At 41.5% G+C, this 17,357-nt stretch overlaps 1 protein-coding gene across 1 annotated transcript in view; it reads left to right on the plus strand.

The window, feature by feature from the left end:
- The window catches only part of radil (Ras association and DIL domains), an 82,401-nt gene that overhangs the window by 15,630 nt on the left and 49,414 nt on the right, over window positions 1-17,357 (plus strand). Inside the window, exons 3-5 of the mRNA XM_068002892.1 lie at window positions 576-1,265; window positions 3,843-3,880; window positions 5,948-6,105. Of these exons, the coding sequence (XP_067858993.1) occupies window positions 576-1,265; window positions 3,843-3,880; window positions 5,948-6,105 (886 nt within the window). The remainder of the gene's footprint in view (window positions 1-575; window positions 1,266-3,842; window positions 3,881-5,947; window positions 6,106-17,357) is intronic.

The raw sequence follows: 17,357 nt of genomic DNA on the forward strand, positions 1-17,357 counted from the left end.
ACTCACAGTCTAAAAGCCAATTTAAAGCGTGTTGATAGCATTTAAGGTTCTGAGTTGATGGGAAGATCTCTTGATCTCACTCTTCCCATAGTGGCAGAGGGAAAGAAATAAATAGACCATTAAACTACGTGTTGAATCTGTGTGCCACTACATATAATCAGCAGCTGAAGGGTTAATTGTTTAAAATTCTCATTTTGATGGGCAAGATGTTCCTGTTCAATTTCAAATAGCTGCCTGGTTTTAAAAAAAAAGAGAAAATTAGATGTAGAATTGTAGTTATAGGCATGCTGATAGCAATCAGGATGTATTTAAAATAATTTACTTGATAGAACATTAGATAAAAGAAGACTTGATAGAACATTAGATAAAAGAAGACTTTGCTCACCATGTGGCTATTTTGCATCATACTACGATTAGATAGATAGAAGGAAGATTTATCTGGCACTCGGGGTGATCCCATTAAAAGATATTTTACTGCAATTGCATTGGTAGTCTGGGTCGTAACACTAGAACTCTGCTTTTAAACTGGTGAGTGAGAATGTGAAACATATGGCTTCTGGGTTTTCTTTTTACAGGATTGTTTGGTGTACCCTCTAGATTGTGAGAAGCAAATCGTCGGACAAGAGACGGCCTCTGCAAAGCCCAACATATGTTTGTCATCGCCTGACATCCTTTCTCTGCACTGCAAAATCAAAAGGATTAAACGGTCAAATAAATACAGTCGCTATGTTGAGGAACAGACTATATTGGAGCCATTCCCGAATGCCTGCATTTCAGTAAACTGTGCACCACTGGAAGGGACAACAGAACTCAGGCATGGCGATCTAGTTGGGTTTGGGCAGCATTATTTTTTTCTCTTCAAAGATCCTTTGCGTGCCAGAAAGCTGCCAGCCCGCACTTTTTCCATGCTGAGACATTTGCACCATCTGCCTGAGCATAAGGGTAGCCGGAGAGTTGCCGTCTGCAAAATGTGTGGCTCCGTTATAAAGGACAGCGCGGCAAAAACTCACAAAAATCCCAACTCTTCTGCAAACAGAAGCAACAGTATTCAGAAAAGGAAGCTACAACTGGAATACGAGAGGGCCTTTGAAGATGTGCTGATCGATAAAATCTTGACCCTTATCGAACCTGGTGGAGATGACCATAAACTGACGCCAGCTTGCCTGCTGTGTTTGTGTGTCCAGCACTCTGCCACTACCTTCAAGTCAGGTGATTTTATGAAGCTCCTTCTGAAGGTTGTGAACAGAATGCAAGCTATAGCGTGGGTTAGTACCATGTTACCTAATCTCTGAGTTATAATATATTTGCATTTATAACGTGCCTTATCATGTGAAATATCTCAAAGTACTTCACGCAATGAATGCTGTTTGGAGTTTAGTAATTGTTGTGCTCTAGGCAAACTTCATATTAAAAAGAAATTGAAGGAAATAGATCACATTTGTTAAGATATTTGCATTAGGCATAGTTCTGCAGTATATTTGTATCAAGTTTCTCTATTTTGAATCTGTGCCATCCCCAATCCACCAACATGTAAAGACTTATATGGCTCTTTCATGTTCTCTTGATGTGTTCCAAGCATTTCACAACCAATGAATTATTTTTGAAGTGCAGTCATTATTATTATTTAGGCAAATGTGGCAGCCAATTTGCATACAGCAACAAGCAACAAATGAGATGAATGACTAGTTAATCAGTTTTTTTGGTGATATTTCTGAGGGTGAATCACTGGCCAGGACACTGGGAAATCTCCCTGCTCCTTTTCGAACAAAGCTGTGGGATCCTTTACATCCACTTCAAAAGGCAAACGGGGCCTTGGTTTAACATCTCACCTGAAAGGTGGCACCGCCAACAATATAGCACTCCTTCACTTCTACTATGAAGTGACGTCACGCTGTCTGGTTTTGCAATGCAGGTTAACCATGTACAGTGATGTACAACCAGCAGTTTTTTGTTTGTGGCTGTGGTGGCGTGGCTCATTGATATTTCTGGGGCTCAAATTCAAGGCTGCAGCACAATAGAGAACAGAATCCAAACTGACAGTAGACACCAGTCAGTAGTTAAGACCAAAATAAAAAAGTAATACACAGAGATCTGCTATTGTAATGAAAACAAAAAACTCATAATATAAACACACGCACAGATGCGAATTGAATGTTGTTTTGTACAAGTTAGCATGAGATGTTTGCTGCATGTGGGTGCACAGTACAAGGGGTGGTCCTTCAGACCAGCCAGTCACAGTCATGTAGCCACTAGTCAGTGCTAAATATGCTGGGATTGATCCAGCGGACTTGTGTGGATTTCAAGCCCTCTTTGGGGAAGTGTCTATGTTTACTAATAACCACCACTGTAAAAACCCAATATCTGAGGCAGGCAGGCCAACAAGGTGCTGTTAATGACTGACTATCCAGCCTAGCTTATTAATGGGAGCCAGAGCAGTATACCTGTCATTGGAGATTGGGATTCTTTCCACCTGGCTTCAGATAGCCCTGCAAGTCATTGCCCGAACGGGTAGTGTCGTCCTATCTGGACACAAAGTGGAAAGCCTACCAATGCTCTGTCTTGGTTAGTTGCACAGTTTTAGCTGATTAAACTCCAATGCTTGGAGGTCCCTAAGCCTCAGCTGGAACTAACTTGTACCTAAGGTGTCTGGTAAGTGGACTGTGTACAAGGAAAGACTGTGCACGCCATATCAGATAAGCAGAAACTCTACCTGTGTGGATTTCTCAGTAGCTCAGTTCGGAGATTATTAAGCATGGTAATGGGTTTCTGTGTATCTCGACACAAATAAAAATTGTGAATAATGGAGTCAAAGTGAAAATCCATTGGAAGGGAGAACAATTGCCTCTTAGAACTTTACATAATCACAACCTACACACAGCACTACTAAAGTTGCTAATTAATATATAAATATAATGGAACCAATTTAGATTGAACTCCGATATTCTGAAACTGTATATTCCAATGTAGCTAATTAGATAACATTCCTACAAGAGGAAATGACCAAACTACAGTGAAAAATCTGAGATCTGATTTTGTATTACGTACTCCATAAACGCCCCTGAATTTGTTAACGGCTGCATTAATTTTCTGAATTTATTTATGCATTTTAAGAGGTTTTATTTTTACTGCATGTTTGAACATACTGTACATGTAGATTTTGTACAACTCAATATATAGGTTTATACCAGTGAATGGATTAAACACCTCTCACAGATGGTATCTCTGGCTCTAAGGCACTTAATCTCTGTGCACTGGCTGAATCTCTTAATTGCACATTTTAAAAGCATTTGTTCTAGGTTCAGTTTCAGGAAACAATCAATCGTTGGTCACAGTCCCTTTTTGCTGAGAATGCAGTCACTTTCAGGTCAGACTCACATTGTTGAAGGAGAAGAGGATGCTCTTTAAGTCTAGAATACTTCACATGGATCTGCAAACCTATGGAAACTATACTTGAACTAACTACCTTCTCCATTTCTTCTGATTACTCAGTAAGCGCTCAGTTAGCCAGCTATTTACATGAAAATTTGCCACTGCAAAATCTTATTTCACTCAAACACCTGCAGATTTCTTTTAACTAGCACAAAAAGTGACATATAGGCTTTCAATGGGCATCAATTTTGTTTGCCAGTAATTATTAATGACCAGTTAATTTTTTGCTTTAACAACAGTAAGTTTCTCAACATACAGCTTGTGCTTTTATAGACAGTCATGGGTGCTGCTAATATCCCATCGTAAAATCTAAGAAATCAAAACAACTAAAAATGATAAGTGAGCAAGTACTTAAGTTGTGTCACATTCAGATCGTTATGTTCTTATTTAAATGGGATGCATTTTTTCCACAGGGGAAGACCAGAGAATTGGCAGAAAAACAGTCTGAACAGTAAGTCCTTTAAAGCTCTTGTACACACAACACTAATTCTTTATTTTGGTTATGCAGATTCTTTAACCCCTTCACTGGGCTGTTGTGCTTAGTGAAAACCACTCCAAATAATTTTGAAGTTTATTTTGTGTTTTTATGTAATACAAAATAAATGTAAAATACTCAGCAACTACTATAAAACAATTTGTAGACATTCCAGGACTGATCTCTAAAGAGACCAATTCTTATCACACCAGTGATGTAAAGCATATGTGATGTGAGGGACCCACTTGACTGATATTACCCCACCAGGAAGATGAGGCCAAATGTATGCAGCACAAAATGGAGATGGTACTAGACTCCATGGAGGAACCCTGTGGATACCAATATTTTATAAATGAAGATTTTTAAAATGAAAAGCTATGCAGATGACTATAAGAGTTTACCATCACTAGCACTTACATTGAGGGTTACCATATCTTTTAAATTCTTTATTGGCTGCATTGATTTTCTGAATTCATCTATGCATTTTAGGAGGTTGTATTTTTAATTTTAATTTTATTTTTATTGCTTGTTCAAATACTCTGTACATGCAGATTCTGTACAATTCAGGTTTATACCAGAGACTGGATCAAATCTGCCACTTATCCTAATCCTGCCACTAGTGACTTATTATTACACCTCCCCCACCATCTAATGACTTTCCAATATTATTTTCCTGATTCCAAGAATACACAACTTCAAACCGTTGCCAGTGCCAAGTAAACAAAACTCTCAAAAATGTCTCATTTGATACTGAAAAACTGTACTTTACTCTGGTATAAAGTGAAATTATTATATGATTTGTCATTTTAAAAAGGAAGCAAAAACTAGAAGATGGTCACTTTTGGGCGATTGGGACACTTCTGCTTGATCTGAGTCAAGCTGAACTTTTATATGCAGCTTCAGTTTAGATCGTTTGAAGCTGAAGTCTGGTCCAAGATTGTTTTCCTTAATCAATTAGTTTGGTTCTCTGAAGCTGAAACCTTGGATCATCAAGAAACCCAAATTATTTAATGAACTTCCTAAAAATATTCAGCCCTATTTCTCAGTGGACTAGGATTTGAATTATTTAATCCTAATGTTCCATCATTTAGGTTAATCTATTTAAGGTGCATTTATACTGCAACTTTGATGTCACTGTGAGTTGAGATCTGACCTACTCTAGTGCAGTTTCAATTCTGATTTTACAAAGTACTCTAGTTTAAATGTCGAGAAAGCAGATGTTTCCACTTTCTAAACCTTTAGGCTTAAGTTTTCTAGTCTATCATTGATGGGAATCATTTAAAATGAATGTCTTGTCTTTGGCATAGTAATTGGAAAACAAAAGCTTTAAATTTTAGCTGTTGGAGGAGAAACTCTGCAATTGCATGTAAGCATGCATACAAGCACACAAGTAAGAATGTGCTTTCTCCTGGACAGGAGTATAAGTGAGATATTGGCTGGTTGAAACCGATATTGCAAATACAACTCTGGTAGCTACTGTAAAAATGCCCCATTAGATATTTTATCATGCAATCTTGTAAATCTTTGGGGTCAGAACCAGGATGTCTCACTTTGGTCCACATTGGCAACTGTACAAAATAATTCATATTGTCCAATTTCAAAATACCTTCTGCTCATTTTGCAGTTATAAGCATTTCTAATATAATTAGTATGAGTCCCTACTGAATTCAGTTTATTCCACTTATGATGAAGACATTGATAGTTCATAATCTGTGAAGTCTACCAAGTATTTATTATTCATTCAAGTTATTTTTTCTGATTATAATATTAAAGGGGTAACTTTAGTATATAGCAAATTACATATGTGCCAGGAGACTTCTACCCATCCCATTATTAATGGATCACTCTCAGTTGTTCCTCTCATTTACTAAGTGCCCAAGCCCCAGGTAAAGCTCCACTATTGTGCTGAAATTAGTTTCTATGTCTGGTCTCCAATTTCACCTTTAGTTGTCATCTGGTTTGTCTTACATAAGTTATGAACAAAATGACTCATTAATTATTTTTGTTTTATCCCTTCTACAATCTCTTCCTGCCTAACTCCAGCCAGGATCCAGCATCTCTACCTCTGCTCAGTATTACAGACCTGGTCCCAGACCTGCAGCATATTTTCTTCTGGATGTCCAACTCCATTGAGCTGCTTTACTTCATCCAGCAGAGGGTTCCAGACTACATTCAGAGCATTGAGGATCTGGATGCACGAGGTAGCGTTATGCAGGCACTGAGAAGTCAATATAAAAGTGTATTGATAGTGGTTTGGGTGTACACTAAACAGATGCATTATGAAAGCCAAGTGTAGGGTCTTGTTTAAGTCCCAAAGTGATCTTTTATACACTCTGCAATTCACATGAGTGGAGTGTGCAGTATCCACGGTCTAATATTCTGTGGATGGGTCAAGAAAGTTTTGGAGTGAATGATGTGGCAGAAGAAATAGTTTGCACCCTGATGGGTTGAAGTAATGTATTAATAGATGCTGAACTATGTTTTATTGTGAGAACAGACGGTTTAGAAATATTTCCAAAGAGATATTGATTGGCCTTTCATGAAGTCCATCATTTTATTTGAGGCTGGGATGAATATTTTCAAACTATGAGTAGGCAGGCAATGTGGTGATCCTAATGTAGCTGTAATGTAAAACAGACAGAATGAGATTAAATGGGAGAATGAGGAAAGCAATAAGCAGCAAACATTTCTCTATCTCACATCCAATGGGTTGGATGTATTTCCCAAATATCAGGGGTAGATTTTCCTCTTTTGCCCTTAGGCATAAATAATTCCTATATCTGGAGCACATCAAGGGAAATCTGGTGGAGAGCATCACACACTTGAAATGGTGCCCATTAGATATTCTGTCTGTCAATTTAAATGTAATTTAAGGTAGGTTGTCTAGAAATGGCCATTAGTGTCAATTTCTAAAAGTTTTGATACATACGAACATATGAAATTGATGGGCAGGTAAAGATCAGCTTGTCCATCAAGCCTGCCCCACATTCATGATGGTCAGAGCATCATGACTAAAATTGATGTATGTATGTCATTAGACAAAGGAACTAATGTCTGAATATATGAACTTACAAAAATGCCAGATAGGAAAAGACCAGTTGGCCATCAAGCCTGTGATGCACAAGACTGCTGTTTAATGTTCATGGTAGAAATTTCTATAAAGAGTTAATAATACACTATGGAAAAATTTCATGGGTAATATTCTACTCTTCTATAATGTTTCTCACAAATGCAACTCCTTATGAACTCCTTAATAGTTCAGGCCATCTCCGGGAATTTCCTCCAGGCCTCTCTCACTCAGTCACCATAACTTTGGCGAAGTTACAGAATCGGAGCAGGAGAAGCCCCAAGGAAATTCCCGGCACATGTTTTGAATTCTATCACGCAAGACATTTGTTCCGTTTTGTCCCTTCTATTATTATTATGCACTGAAAAAAATGTCACATTTAATCAACTTTGGTATCATTCAGTATGCTCAGTAACTTGATCTGTTTTAGAATAACCCAGGATCAGCACAAACGTTTTGAAAAAAGTTTTGTCACACACTGCATCCCATTAACATTCCTGTTTCTGATATTTAGCAAAACAAAGAAGCAATGTGTATTCATAACAATGATGTGGAGATGCCGGTGATGGACTGGGGTGGACAAATGTAAGGAATCTTACAACACCAGGTTATAGTCCAACAATTTTATTTTAAAATCACAAGCTTTCGGAGATTATCTCCTTCATCACTCACTCACTCACCTGACGAAGGAGATAATCTCCGAAAGCTTGTGATTTTAAAATAAAATTGTTGGACTATAACCTGGTGTTGTAAGATTCCTTACATTTATTCATAACAACAACAACTTGCATTTATATAGCACCTTTAACGTGGAAATATGTCCCACGGCGCTTCACAGAAGCGTAATCAGATAAAAATTGACACCAAGCCAAAGAAGGAGACACTAGGGCAGGTGACCAAAAACTTGGTCAAAGACAAGAATCAAATATAGTGCAAGACGCACAATAAGTAGCAGTCAATTTTCTTCTGCTTCACTCCCTCCCTCCTTTCAAGACTGGGAAGCTTGCAGTGCACAGGAAGTACACTGTGCATAATCTTAGCAGGACACTTTTGGCTAAGACATCAGCTTGTGAGGTCAGTAGAAATGAACATATGGTACATTGGATACAAATTATTTAAGTGAAGAAATTATTTGTGACAGGTTTCAGACAAAGCCCCTTTAATATCACAGATTAGCAAGAGCTTGCCATCTGCATATCCTTGCCGCTGAATTATCACAGTGTAGAATCCACATTTAAGAACACCGGGGGTGAATTTTAACCCCCAAGAACAGGTGGGTTGGTGGGGGGGTAGGCAGTGAAAATTCCAAGTTTTCAGAGCGTGACCACATCCTGGCTCCAACTCGACCACTTCTGGATTTAACCCAGGCAGATTTGTCTGCGTGTGGAGAGCAGACAGCAGGAAGTCCCCCTCCCACTTACAGCCGGCAGGCTGATACTTAAAAGGGCAATGTACCTTATTGAGAAACTTGAGGTACTTAACATTTTGTGTATTGGACAATTAAAACAAATTTAACCATACCTGTTCAGGTTTCCAATCGCTTCCCAGTCATGCCAGATGAAAGCAGGTGGGAAGGGCTGGATCCATGAGGCGCGTGCCTTTATTACATTGCTTGTGGGCCTGGAGGAGCGGGAGTGCTCCCGCTCCTCCAGGCCAAGAAGCTCACCTGGCCAACAGGACCACCGCAATCGGCCACCCACCCCCACCATGGTGCACCTCCCCCTCCACAATGGTGGACCCCCCCCCCCCACCATGGTGGACGCCCAACTACCTCCAACTCTATACCGGACCTCCAACGACCTCTGATCTTCTTGCTGGCCACCCCACCCCACCACCCCCCCCCCCCCCCCGCCAATCTTCTTGCTGGCCCCCCGATCTGGCCCCCCGCGGTCGTCTTGCCGGCCCCCCGCGGTCGTCTTGCCGGCCCCCCGCGGTCGTCTTGCCGGCCCCCCGCGGTCGTCTTGCCGGCCCCCCGCGGTCGTCTTGCCGGCCCCCCGCGGTCGTCTTGCCGGCCCCCCGCGGTCGTCTTGCCGGCCCCCCGCGGTCGTCTTGCCGGCCCCCCGCGGTCGTCTTGCCGGCCCCCCGCGGTCGTCTTGCCGGCCCCCCGCGGTCGTCTTGCCGGCCCCCCGCGGTCGTCTTGCCGGCCCCCCGCGGTCGTCTTGCCGGCCCCTCCGATCGTCTTGCCGGCCCCTCCGATCTCTTGCTGCCCCATCCCCTGATCTCCTTCACGGCCTATGATTCCTCCCTCTCTCCCTCTGATCCCAGGCTGTGGCCTGCTGCAGCAGGCCTTCCTGGCCAACAGCCAGCCAGCCTGTCAATCAGGCTGGCTGCCGGGCGCAAAACCTAGAAGTGAAATTGATGGGCCTCATTAAGGTCGCGATCGCAGATCACAACTCACCCAATTACCTTTCGGGTTTCGCACCCGGAAACCTTCCCCCCTGCTCTCTTCTGGGTTTCAGTTAAAATTTACGCCCAAGTATCACAAAGAAAACTGTCGTGCCTCAGACCGCCTGCTACACTTAAAGTTTCAGCACCATGTTTCCTGGATCGCTATTGAAATTTCCATGGAACACTATCACTGAGAACTTCCTCAGGGCTTCTGCTGTTCTGTCGCCATATCTTTGGTGGAAACCCCGTTTATGTGTGAAAATGCAGTTTCCGCTGGAGTTACACAGACGGGGAGGAGCCCCGAGGAAATTCCCCGCCTGCACGTTTAAATTTCAGTCATTATTTTATCCTGTAAAAAATGTGTAATCTTTTAATGCTTGCATGAACCTATAAATTTGCTATTATATATTAATTAGCAGATCTCTCATGACATTGCTCAGGTGAGTCGGATGGGTGCGAATGAGAAAGTGTGAGGGGGAGAGTGTTATGGGAATTAAATGCGACACTTCTTTCCTTTCCACACTACGTCTTATTGGTCCATCGACCCTATCCTCACTGACCTGCACTGGTGCCTTCTCCCTCAACATAATGGTCTGTAAATTGCTCCGAGCAGCGCAGCAAAGGCGCTTGCTGCTCGTTTGACTTAAGTAACATACAAACTTACCGTGGTCTTTACTGCGGGAACTTTCTGTAATGTGAACCTGAGAAGAGGCCAGCGTTAGCTCCAGTGAAGGAGAGGATCACGCTCTCCCCTCGACCAAACAGTTTCTGCAAGCTAGAATGTAAAATCCGGGAAGTGAGAGGTGCAACACTAAAATCATTTGTAATAACAGTCATGGACAGCCAATAAAAGAGAGGGTAAGAAATATCAAATTAAATAAATGAGACAGAAAGAAAAAGTTTTTTAAAAATGTAATTTTTTAATTTAATTTTTTTTTAATTACCTAAACTATTAAAATCAGGAGTAATGAGACCCCATATTTTAAAAACTTATATTTTTGTTGTTTGACAGTCATTAAGATTTACCACGCTGTTAAAACTTAGTTTAGACCTGGTATATTTAAGCGTACCTGTTTTTGTGGCGATATTAGTTAGTTTCCAGTTGGGCAGAAGAGCAAGTTGGCGCTGGTCCATTGATTCTGTTGATTGCAGCTGATGATATCCCGTTAAGGTGAAGCTGTCAGATCGCCGGTGAACTAGGAAGAGCAAGTTCCGGATATCCACGTTTGTCTGCACATGTACGAACGCTGGAACTTGCTCTTTCATTTGGCCACTAACAACGGTGAGTGCGATTGAACTCACCATTCTTTTTAAAGCAATTTCCTTCCCATTGAATTTAAAATCTCATCCTTGTCTACAGATCCCTCACAGTCTTGCTGAACTTTACCTCTATATGGCCCTGTAGTTCTATAATCCCTCCTGAATGCTTCATTCCTCGGATTCTGGCCATCTATTCATCTCCCTCACCCTCGTTCTGCCTCACCATTGGTAGTAGAGCCTTCCTGCCAGGTAGAGTGACTTCCAGCCCAAAGCACATATTTTTCACACTGATCAGTTTAACTATGTTCACACTCACTTCTGTAAAGCACTTACTCCTGGTAACCATATTTTTGCACTGCAACTGTACTTTTGTTCTCCATGACTTTGACCAGTCAGTGAACTGTTCAACTGCCAGTGTGCTACTCTCTGTGGGTACATTTATAGTGCAGCTCCCTACTCAAATCAGTACCTGCAGTATTGGTTTCATCCAGGCAGTACCTTGTTTTCAATGCCTGGTCAAACTTCAATTTTGCTGCTCGGGAGAGAGTTCAACACTTTAGGGTTGCCAACCCTCTCAGATTGTCCTTGAGTCTCCCGGAATTAAAGATTAATCTCCTGGACACTCCTGCAGGCAACCCGAAAGAAAAATCAGAGGGGCATTTTCTTCTCCCGTTTTGCTCCGGTCGGACTTACAACAGGGATGCAACACGACCCTGGTGCATGAGCACTATAACCGGTAAAATGACACAATGGATAGAATGGTTTCTGGAGTGCAAAGGGTGGGTACTGTAGTTGCCGTTACTGATGATTACTGCAAGGATTGACCATAAGACCATAAGAGATAGGAGCAGGAGTAGGCCTTTCGGCCCCTCGATCCTGCTCCGCCATTCAATGAGATCATGGCTGATCTGATTTTTACCTCAACTCCACTTTCCCACCTTTTCCACAGATTGATGTGTCGAGCAACCAGTGACACAAGAGTAAGGGTGGTGTGGTTGGAGGTGGGAGGTCATGTGTTGAAATCTCCTGGATTACAGTCCAATCAGAGTTGGCAACTCTACTACACATGTGTGCTTAAAAGCATTTGAGGAGCTCCTTTTACAGTTGCCAAAGTAAACCTGTCATGCTGTAATTTCACCCTTCTGCCAATGGTGGTGTTTCCATTGCGAGGGAAGGGTGTAATTATATGACAAGTTTAATAGTTTCCATTATAAACATGGACGTATGAATTTACAATGGAAAGAGTTGACTTTAAGCTATACCGGGTGTGTAATTTGGACACTTTCATTTTTGATGAAGAAAAAGTTTCAGAAAGTATTGCGGGAACCCAGTGGCCATATTGCACAGTGATAAGTTTATGTAGGTGTTTTCCATTTTAAATGTGGACATAGGAATTTATAATGGATAAAGTTGACACAAAATGTGTGACAAAAATATGACAACAGGAGGTCAAGTGATGCAGACAGGAAGTGCATGCAGATATAAAATTTTTAATATATTACAGATAGATTTGAACCACTACCATTGGTAACACTTACTCATAGAGTCGCCTTTTCTTTTAGCTACTTAGGAATGAGAGTACAGTAAAATGCAGGAGATTTTGATGATATCCGGCTGAACAGAACCGGATGGTGACCATGGTTCGCTCAGTAACTGTTTCCATTAATGTTTACTGATAAGAAGATAGATTAGTTTTATCTGGCCTGAAATAATTTTTCCCTTAGAACAGAACACGAATATTTACATTTTGCTGGGTGGATCTGTCATAATTACAGTCCATCAGATTGCAGCCTATTAACACAAGCAGCTTGCGTGACTGAGGGAAATGGGAAGCAAGCCCCTACATATTTGGCAAAGCAAACATTTGCATTTTTATATTGCACATTGAATAAAAGCTTTTAGTAATAAAAGTATGATGCTGAAGATGTACTTTACGATTTAAGGAGAATTTGAAACAGCATAGCTTTAAAGGTAAAATTACCAAAATTTTAAAAACCTGCTTTGTCAATGCCTGACTAAAGCAACGAAGAATGTGGCATTAGGTAGTGATATATCAGTTATTTAAGAATGTTATGTTTCTTGAATTTACTGTAGTGTTAGTTAACTAGTCTGTGAATGGACAGCTAGGTCTTTCAAATAGCTGCTGGATTAAGAGTCAGTTAAAATGTTCAGTAAAGTGAGAGAACTTAGAGGGTGTGCAGTTCTAGACTTAAGTGGAGAAATAGGTGCTACAAATGAGTACTAACAAGTGATGGTGTTAAAGTATGGGTAAATACAGTGCACAAGTTAACCTGCACTTACATAGCTCAGTCTCAGAAGAGCACCATTGATGTGGGAATTTGTATTTCCCATATCATCTATTCTTATAACCTTTCATAGGGAGATTACTCAATAAATGGTATTTATGGGCAGTTTTGTGCTGGGAAATAGATTGAGAGTGAGATCCTTCTTCACTAGAGATAAGCTGGGAAAGAAGCAGATGCTTAAGCATAAAAAATGAAAGATGGGACAGGGCTACAAGCGAATAGATTCTGCTTAAACAATATTTCAGCTTTTAACTTCCAACCATATGATGTCACAGCATTTGAAAAATGCCTGTGTTTGTGTTACAAAAACTTTATTTAAAAAACTTGAATGATTCTAAGCATTTTGTAAACCATGAAAGTATTTTCCCAGAATTGCTGATCAATGATGCCATCTAACCAGGTCTCATTTAAATAATCAGCATTCTTTACACACAAATTATTTAAATGAACAATTTAAGGTTTGTTTTATATTTAATAAAGTTGATTGGGCACTTTAATATCTGGTAAGTTGGTTTACTGAAAGCATTTTGGTTAGAAGGTAACCCATGTTAGTTTTCTAAAGACAAATTGCACGTTTGCCAAGATGAACAGCACTAAAGAATCTTCACATTAACCACAGAAACAGAAACCATGGAAACATTTTCTTCTCTGAGATCATTTTACTGTGGAATCTTTAAAACTTTTTTGCTTTCCTTTAAAGCTAAGGGAACAGTCTTTGGAAAATGTCTTGTATCCAAATTTCTGCAATTACATGTATAGTGGGAAGTGTTGCAATTGGGAAAGAATTGCAGAAAGAAAAGATTAGAATTTTTTTTTATTCGTTCCTGGGATGTGGGCGTCGCTGGCGAGGCCGGCATTTATTGCCCATCCCTAATTGCCCTTGAGAAGATGGTGATGAGCCGCCTTCTTGAACCGCTGCAGTCCGTGTGGTGAAGGTTCTCCCACAGTGCTGCTTGGAAGGGAGTTCCAGGATTTTGACCCAGCGACGATGAAGGAACGACGGTATATTTCCAAGTCGGGATGGTGTGTGACTTGGAGGGGAACATGCAGGTGGTGATGTTCCCATGTGCCTGCTGCTCTTGTCCTTCTAGGTGGTAGAGGTCGCGGGTTTGGGAGGTGCTGTCGAAGAAGCCTTGGCGAGTTGCTGCAGTGCATCCTGTGGATGGTACACACTGCAGCCACTGTGTGCTGGTGGTGAAGGGAGTGAATGTTTAGGGTGGTGGATGGGGTGCCACTCAAGCGGGCTGCTTTGTCCTGGATGGTGTCGAGCTTCTTCAGTGTTGTTGGAGCTGTACTCATCCAGGCAAGTGGAGAGTATTCCATCACACTCCTGAATTATGCCTTGTAGACGGTGGAAAGGTTTTGGGGAGTCTGGAGGTGAGTCACTCGCCGCAGAATACCCAGCCTCTGAGCTGCTCTTGTAGCCACAGTATTTATGTGGCTGGTCCAGTTAAGTTTCTGATCAATGGTGACCCCCCAGGACGTTGATGGTGGGCGATTCGGCAATGGTAATGCCATTGAATGTCAAGGGGAGGTGGTTAGACTCTTTCTTGTTGGAGATGGTCATTGCCTGGCACTTGTCTGGCGCGAATGTTACTTGCCACTTATGAACCCAAGCCTTGATGTTGTCCAGGTCTTGCTGCATGCGGGCTCGGACTGCTTCATTATTTGAAGGGTTGCGAATGGAACTGAACACTGTGCAATCATCAGCAAACATCCCCATTTCTGACCTTATGATGGAGGGAAGGTCATTGCTGAAGCAGCTGAAGATGGTTGGGCCTAGGACACTGCCCTGAGGAACTCCTGCAGCAATGCCCTGGGGCTGAGATGATTGGCCTCCAACAACCACTACCATCTTCCTTTGTGCTAGGTATGACTCCAGCCACTGGAGAGTTTTCCCCCTAATTCCCATTGACTTCAATTTTACTAGGGCTCCTTGGTGCCACACTCGGTCAAATGCTGCCTTGATGTCAAGGGCAGTCACTCTCACCTCACCTCCGGAATTCAACTCTTTTGTTCATGTTTGGACCAAGGCTGTAATGAGGTCTGGAGCCGAGTGGTCCTGGTGGAACCCAAACTGAGCATCGGTGAGCAGGTTATTGTTGAGTAAGTGCCGCTTGATAGCACTGTCGACGACACGTTCCATCACTTTGCTGATGATTGAGAGTAGACTGATGGGGCGGTAATTGGCCGGATTGGATTTGTCCTGCTTTTTGTGGACAGGACATACCTGGGCAATTTTCCACATTGTCGGGTAGATGCCAGTGTTGTAGCTGTACTGGAACAGCTTGGCTGGAGGCGCAGCTAGTTCTGGAGCACAAGTCTTCAGCACTGCAGCCGGGATGTTGCCGGGGCCTATAGCTTTTGCTGTATCCAGTGCACTCAGCCGTTTCTTGTTATCACGTGGAGTGAATCGAATTGGCTTCTGTGATGATGGGGATATCGGGAGGAGGCCGAGATCGATCATCCACTCGGCACTTCTGGCTGAAGATGGTTGCAAAAACTTCAGCCTTGTCTTTTGCACTCACGTGCTGGACTCTGCCATCATTGAGGATGGGGATTCATAAAGGATCCACAGGAATGATCATTAAGTTCCTTATGAGAACCGACACTGGCCTGAATCTGTGTCACAAACCTTTTGGTAATTACAGGCCTGATTCTTTTTTTTAATTGAGTAAGCTACATAAAGGGTGAATGTCCACAGTGCAGGACGCCACCAAAGAGTGGAAGGGCTTCTGTTTTGAGCATGCTCTTAATCGGTCCCACCACCAAGTACCTGCAATGGACCAGACATTTGCTTTCCCTTCAAGTGTACAGATGAATGCACCAGAATCACATGGTTGGTTCTGATGTAGAAGGTCCTGTTAGCCCATTTGATTTCATTCTTCCTGAATTCCAACTCTACCATCTTCACTGCACAGGATCTAATGGTTTCTTAAGTGAGCTGAGCGCTCTGGCCTCAACTACCCTATTAATCACTCTACCTGACATTGTGGAGGGGTAGGGGAAAGAATACTGTGTTTATATAGCACCTTATCACATCACTCAGAAACATCTCAAAGTGGTTCACATACCAAGAATTACTTTGAAATACAGTGATTGTTGTTATGTAGGCAATTACAGCAACCATTTTTTATACAACAGTGAGATGTGATAGTTGAAAGAGACATGTTAGTCAGCAGAACTCCTCCTTTAATAGTGCCATAGGATTTCTAATATCCAACCAACCACCAGAACAAGCAGACAGGATTTCTGTTTAACATCTAATCCAAAGGACTCCCAACAATGCAGCACTCTCTCAGCTATACTGGAATGTCAGTGTAGATTGTAGTCTGTATGTCCTGAAGTGGGGCTTGAATCTGCAATCTTTTGGCCTGGCACCAACAGTGCTACCAATTGAGCCAAGCTGCCACAAATTTTGGGCACAAATGTCTTCAGCCCCAATATAGAAAAGAACAATAGGAGTAGGCTCTTCTGTCCATTGGGCCTGCTCTGCCATTTTGTTAGCCATTTTATCTTTTTAATCCCAATTCCACATCCTTTTTCTATATCTCTTAGGTATTTACCTGGGAAGTAAGTGTATTAGCTTACCTTTTTAACACCTTGATTGTTTCTGCATCCGTGGCCTTCTAGAGAGTATATTGCACATTCTCGGTTGTTCGTGTGAAGATTTTTTTTCTAGATTTGCTTTTAACCATCTTAGTCCTAATTTAAAGATTAAATCTGACCAAATTTAAATGAAGTAGGATGGGAGGATGCTCAATACTCCCATATAGTACATATGACAAAACATAATGTACTATGTTCAATAAAACTGCCCCACAAACAGAAAATCTGTATGGATGGATACTGAAACAGTAATGCACTGGCGGAAGTGCCAAAAAATAGCATGGTGGACACAATTATGTCATTTTAGTTTCATTTAAATGCATCTTTCCAGGGTCATTAAAATTGTGATCACAAAATTGACTAGGATAAAAATGGGCTAGATCCAAAATTATGGATCAGATATTCTAGGCTGCAGTCTTTGAGAAAGTCATGTCTGACTCCATCAGTACTAAAACCACTTGTAACAACATTACATGGATTCTGAAGATCATTTAGTACAGTTAAGTTGGAAATAAGTTACAGGCTGTAACACAATTGGAGATTCTCAATACTGAATTAACTGCTGAAGCTTCACTTTCACAATTTTGAAGTATACATATATCTTAATCAACTCATTGTTTGCTTCATTTTATCTCCTTCCCCCCCTAAACATTTTGTAAGCTTTTTGATTCCCCCATTGCTTCCTTATGTCATTTAATCCAAGAGGGAGAGTAGGTGTCCAGTGTCACAGTATAACATTCCACGAAGAGATGTGGGAGAGTCCCATAGTCAGATTCTCCTTTCCCTCAGGATCCACGAAGTACCTTAGCATATAATTTAGCTG

The sequence above is a fragment of the Heptranchias perlo genome, chromosome 22, assembly GCF_035084215.1.
Source record: "Heptranchias perlo isolate sHepPer1 chromosome 22, sHepPer1.hap1, whole genome shotgun sequence".
Classification (NCBI taxonomy): Eukaryota; Metazoa; Chordata; class Chondrichthyes; order Hexanchiformes; family Hexanchidae; genus Heptranchias; species Heptranchias perlo.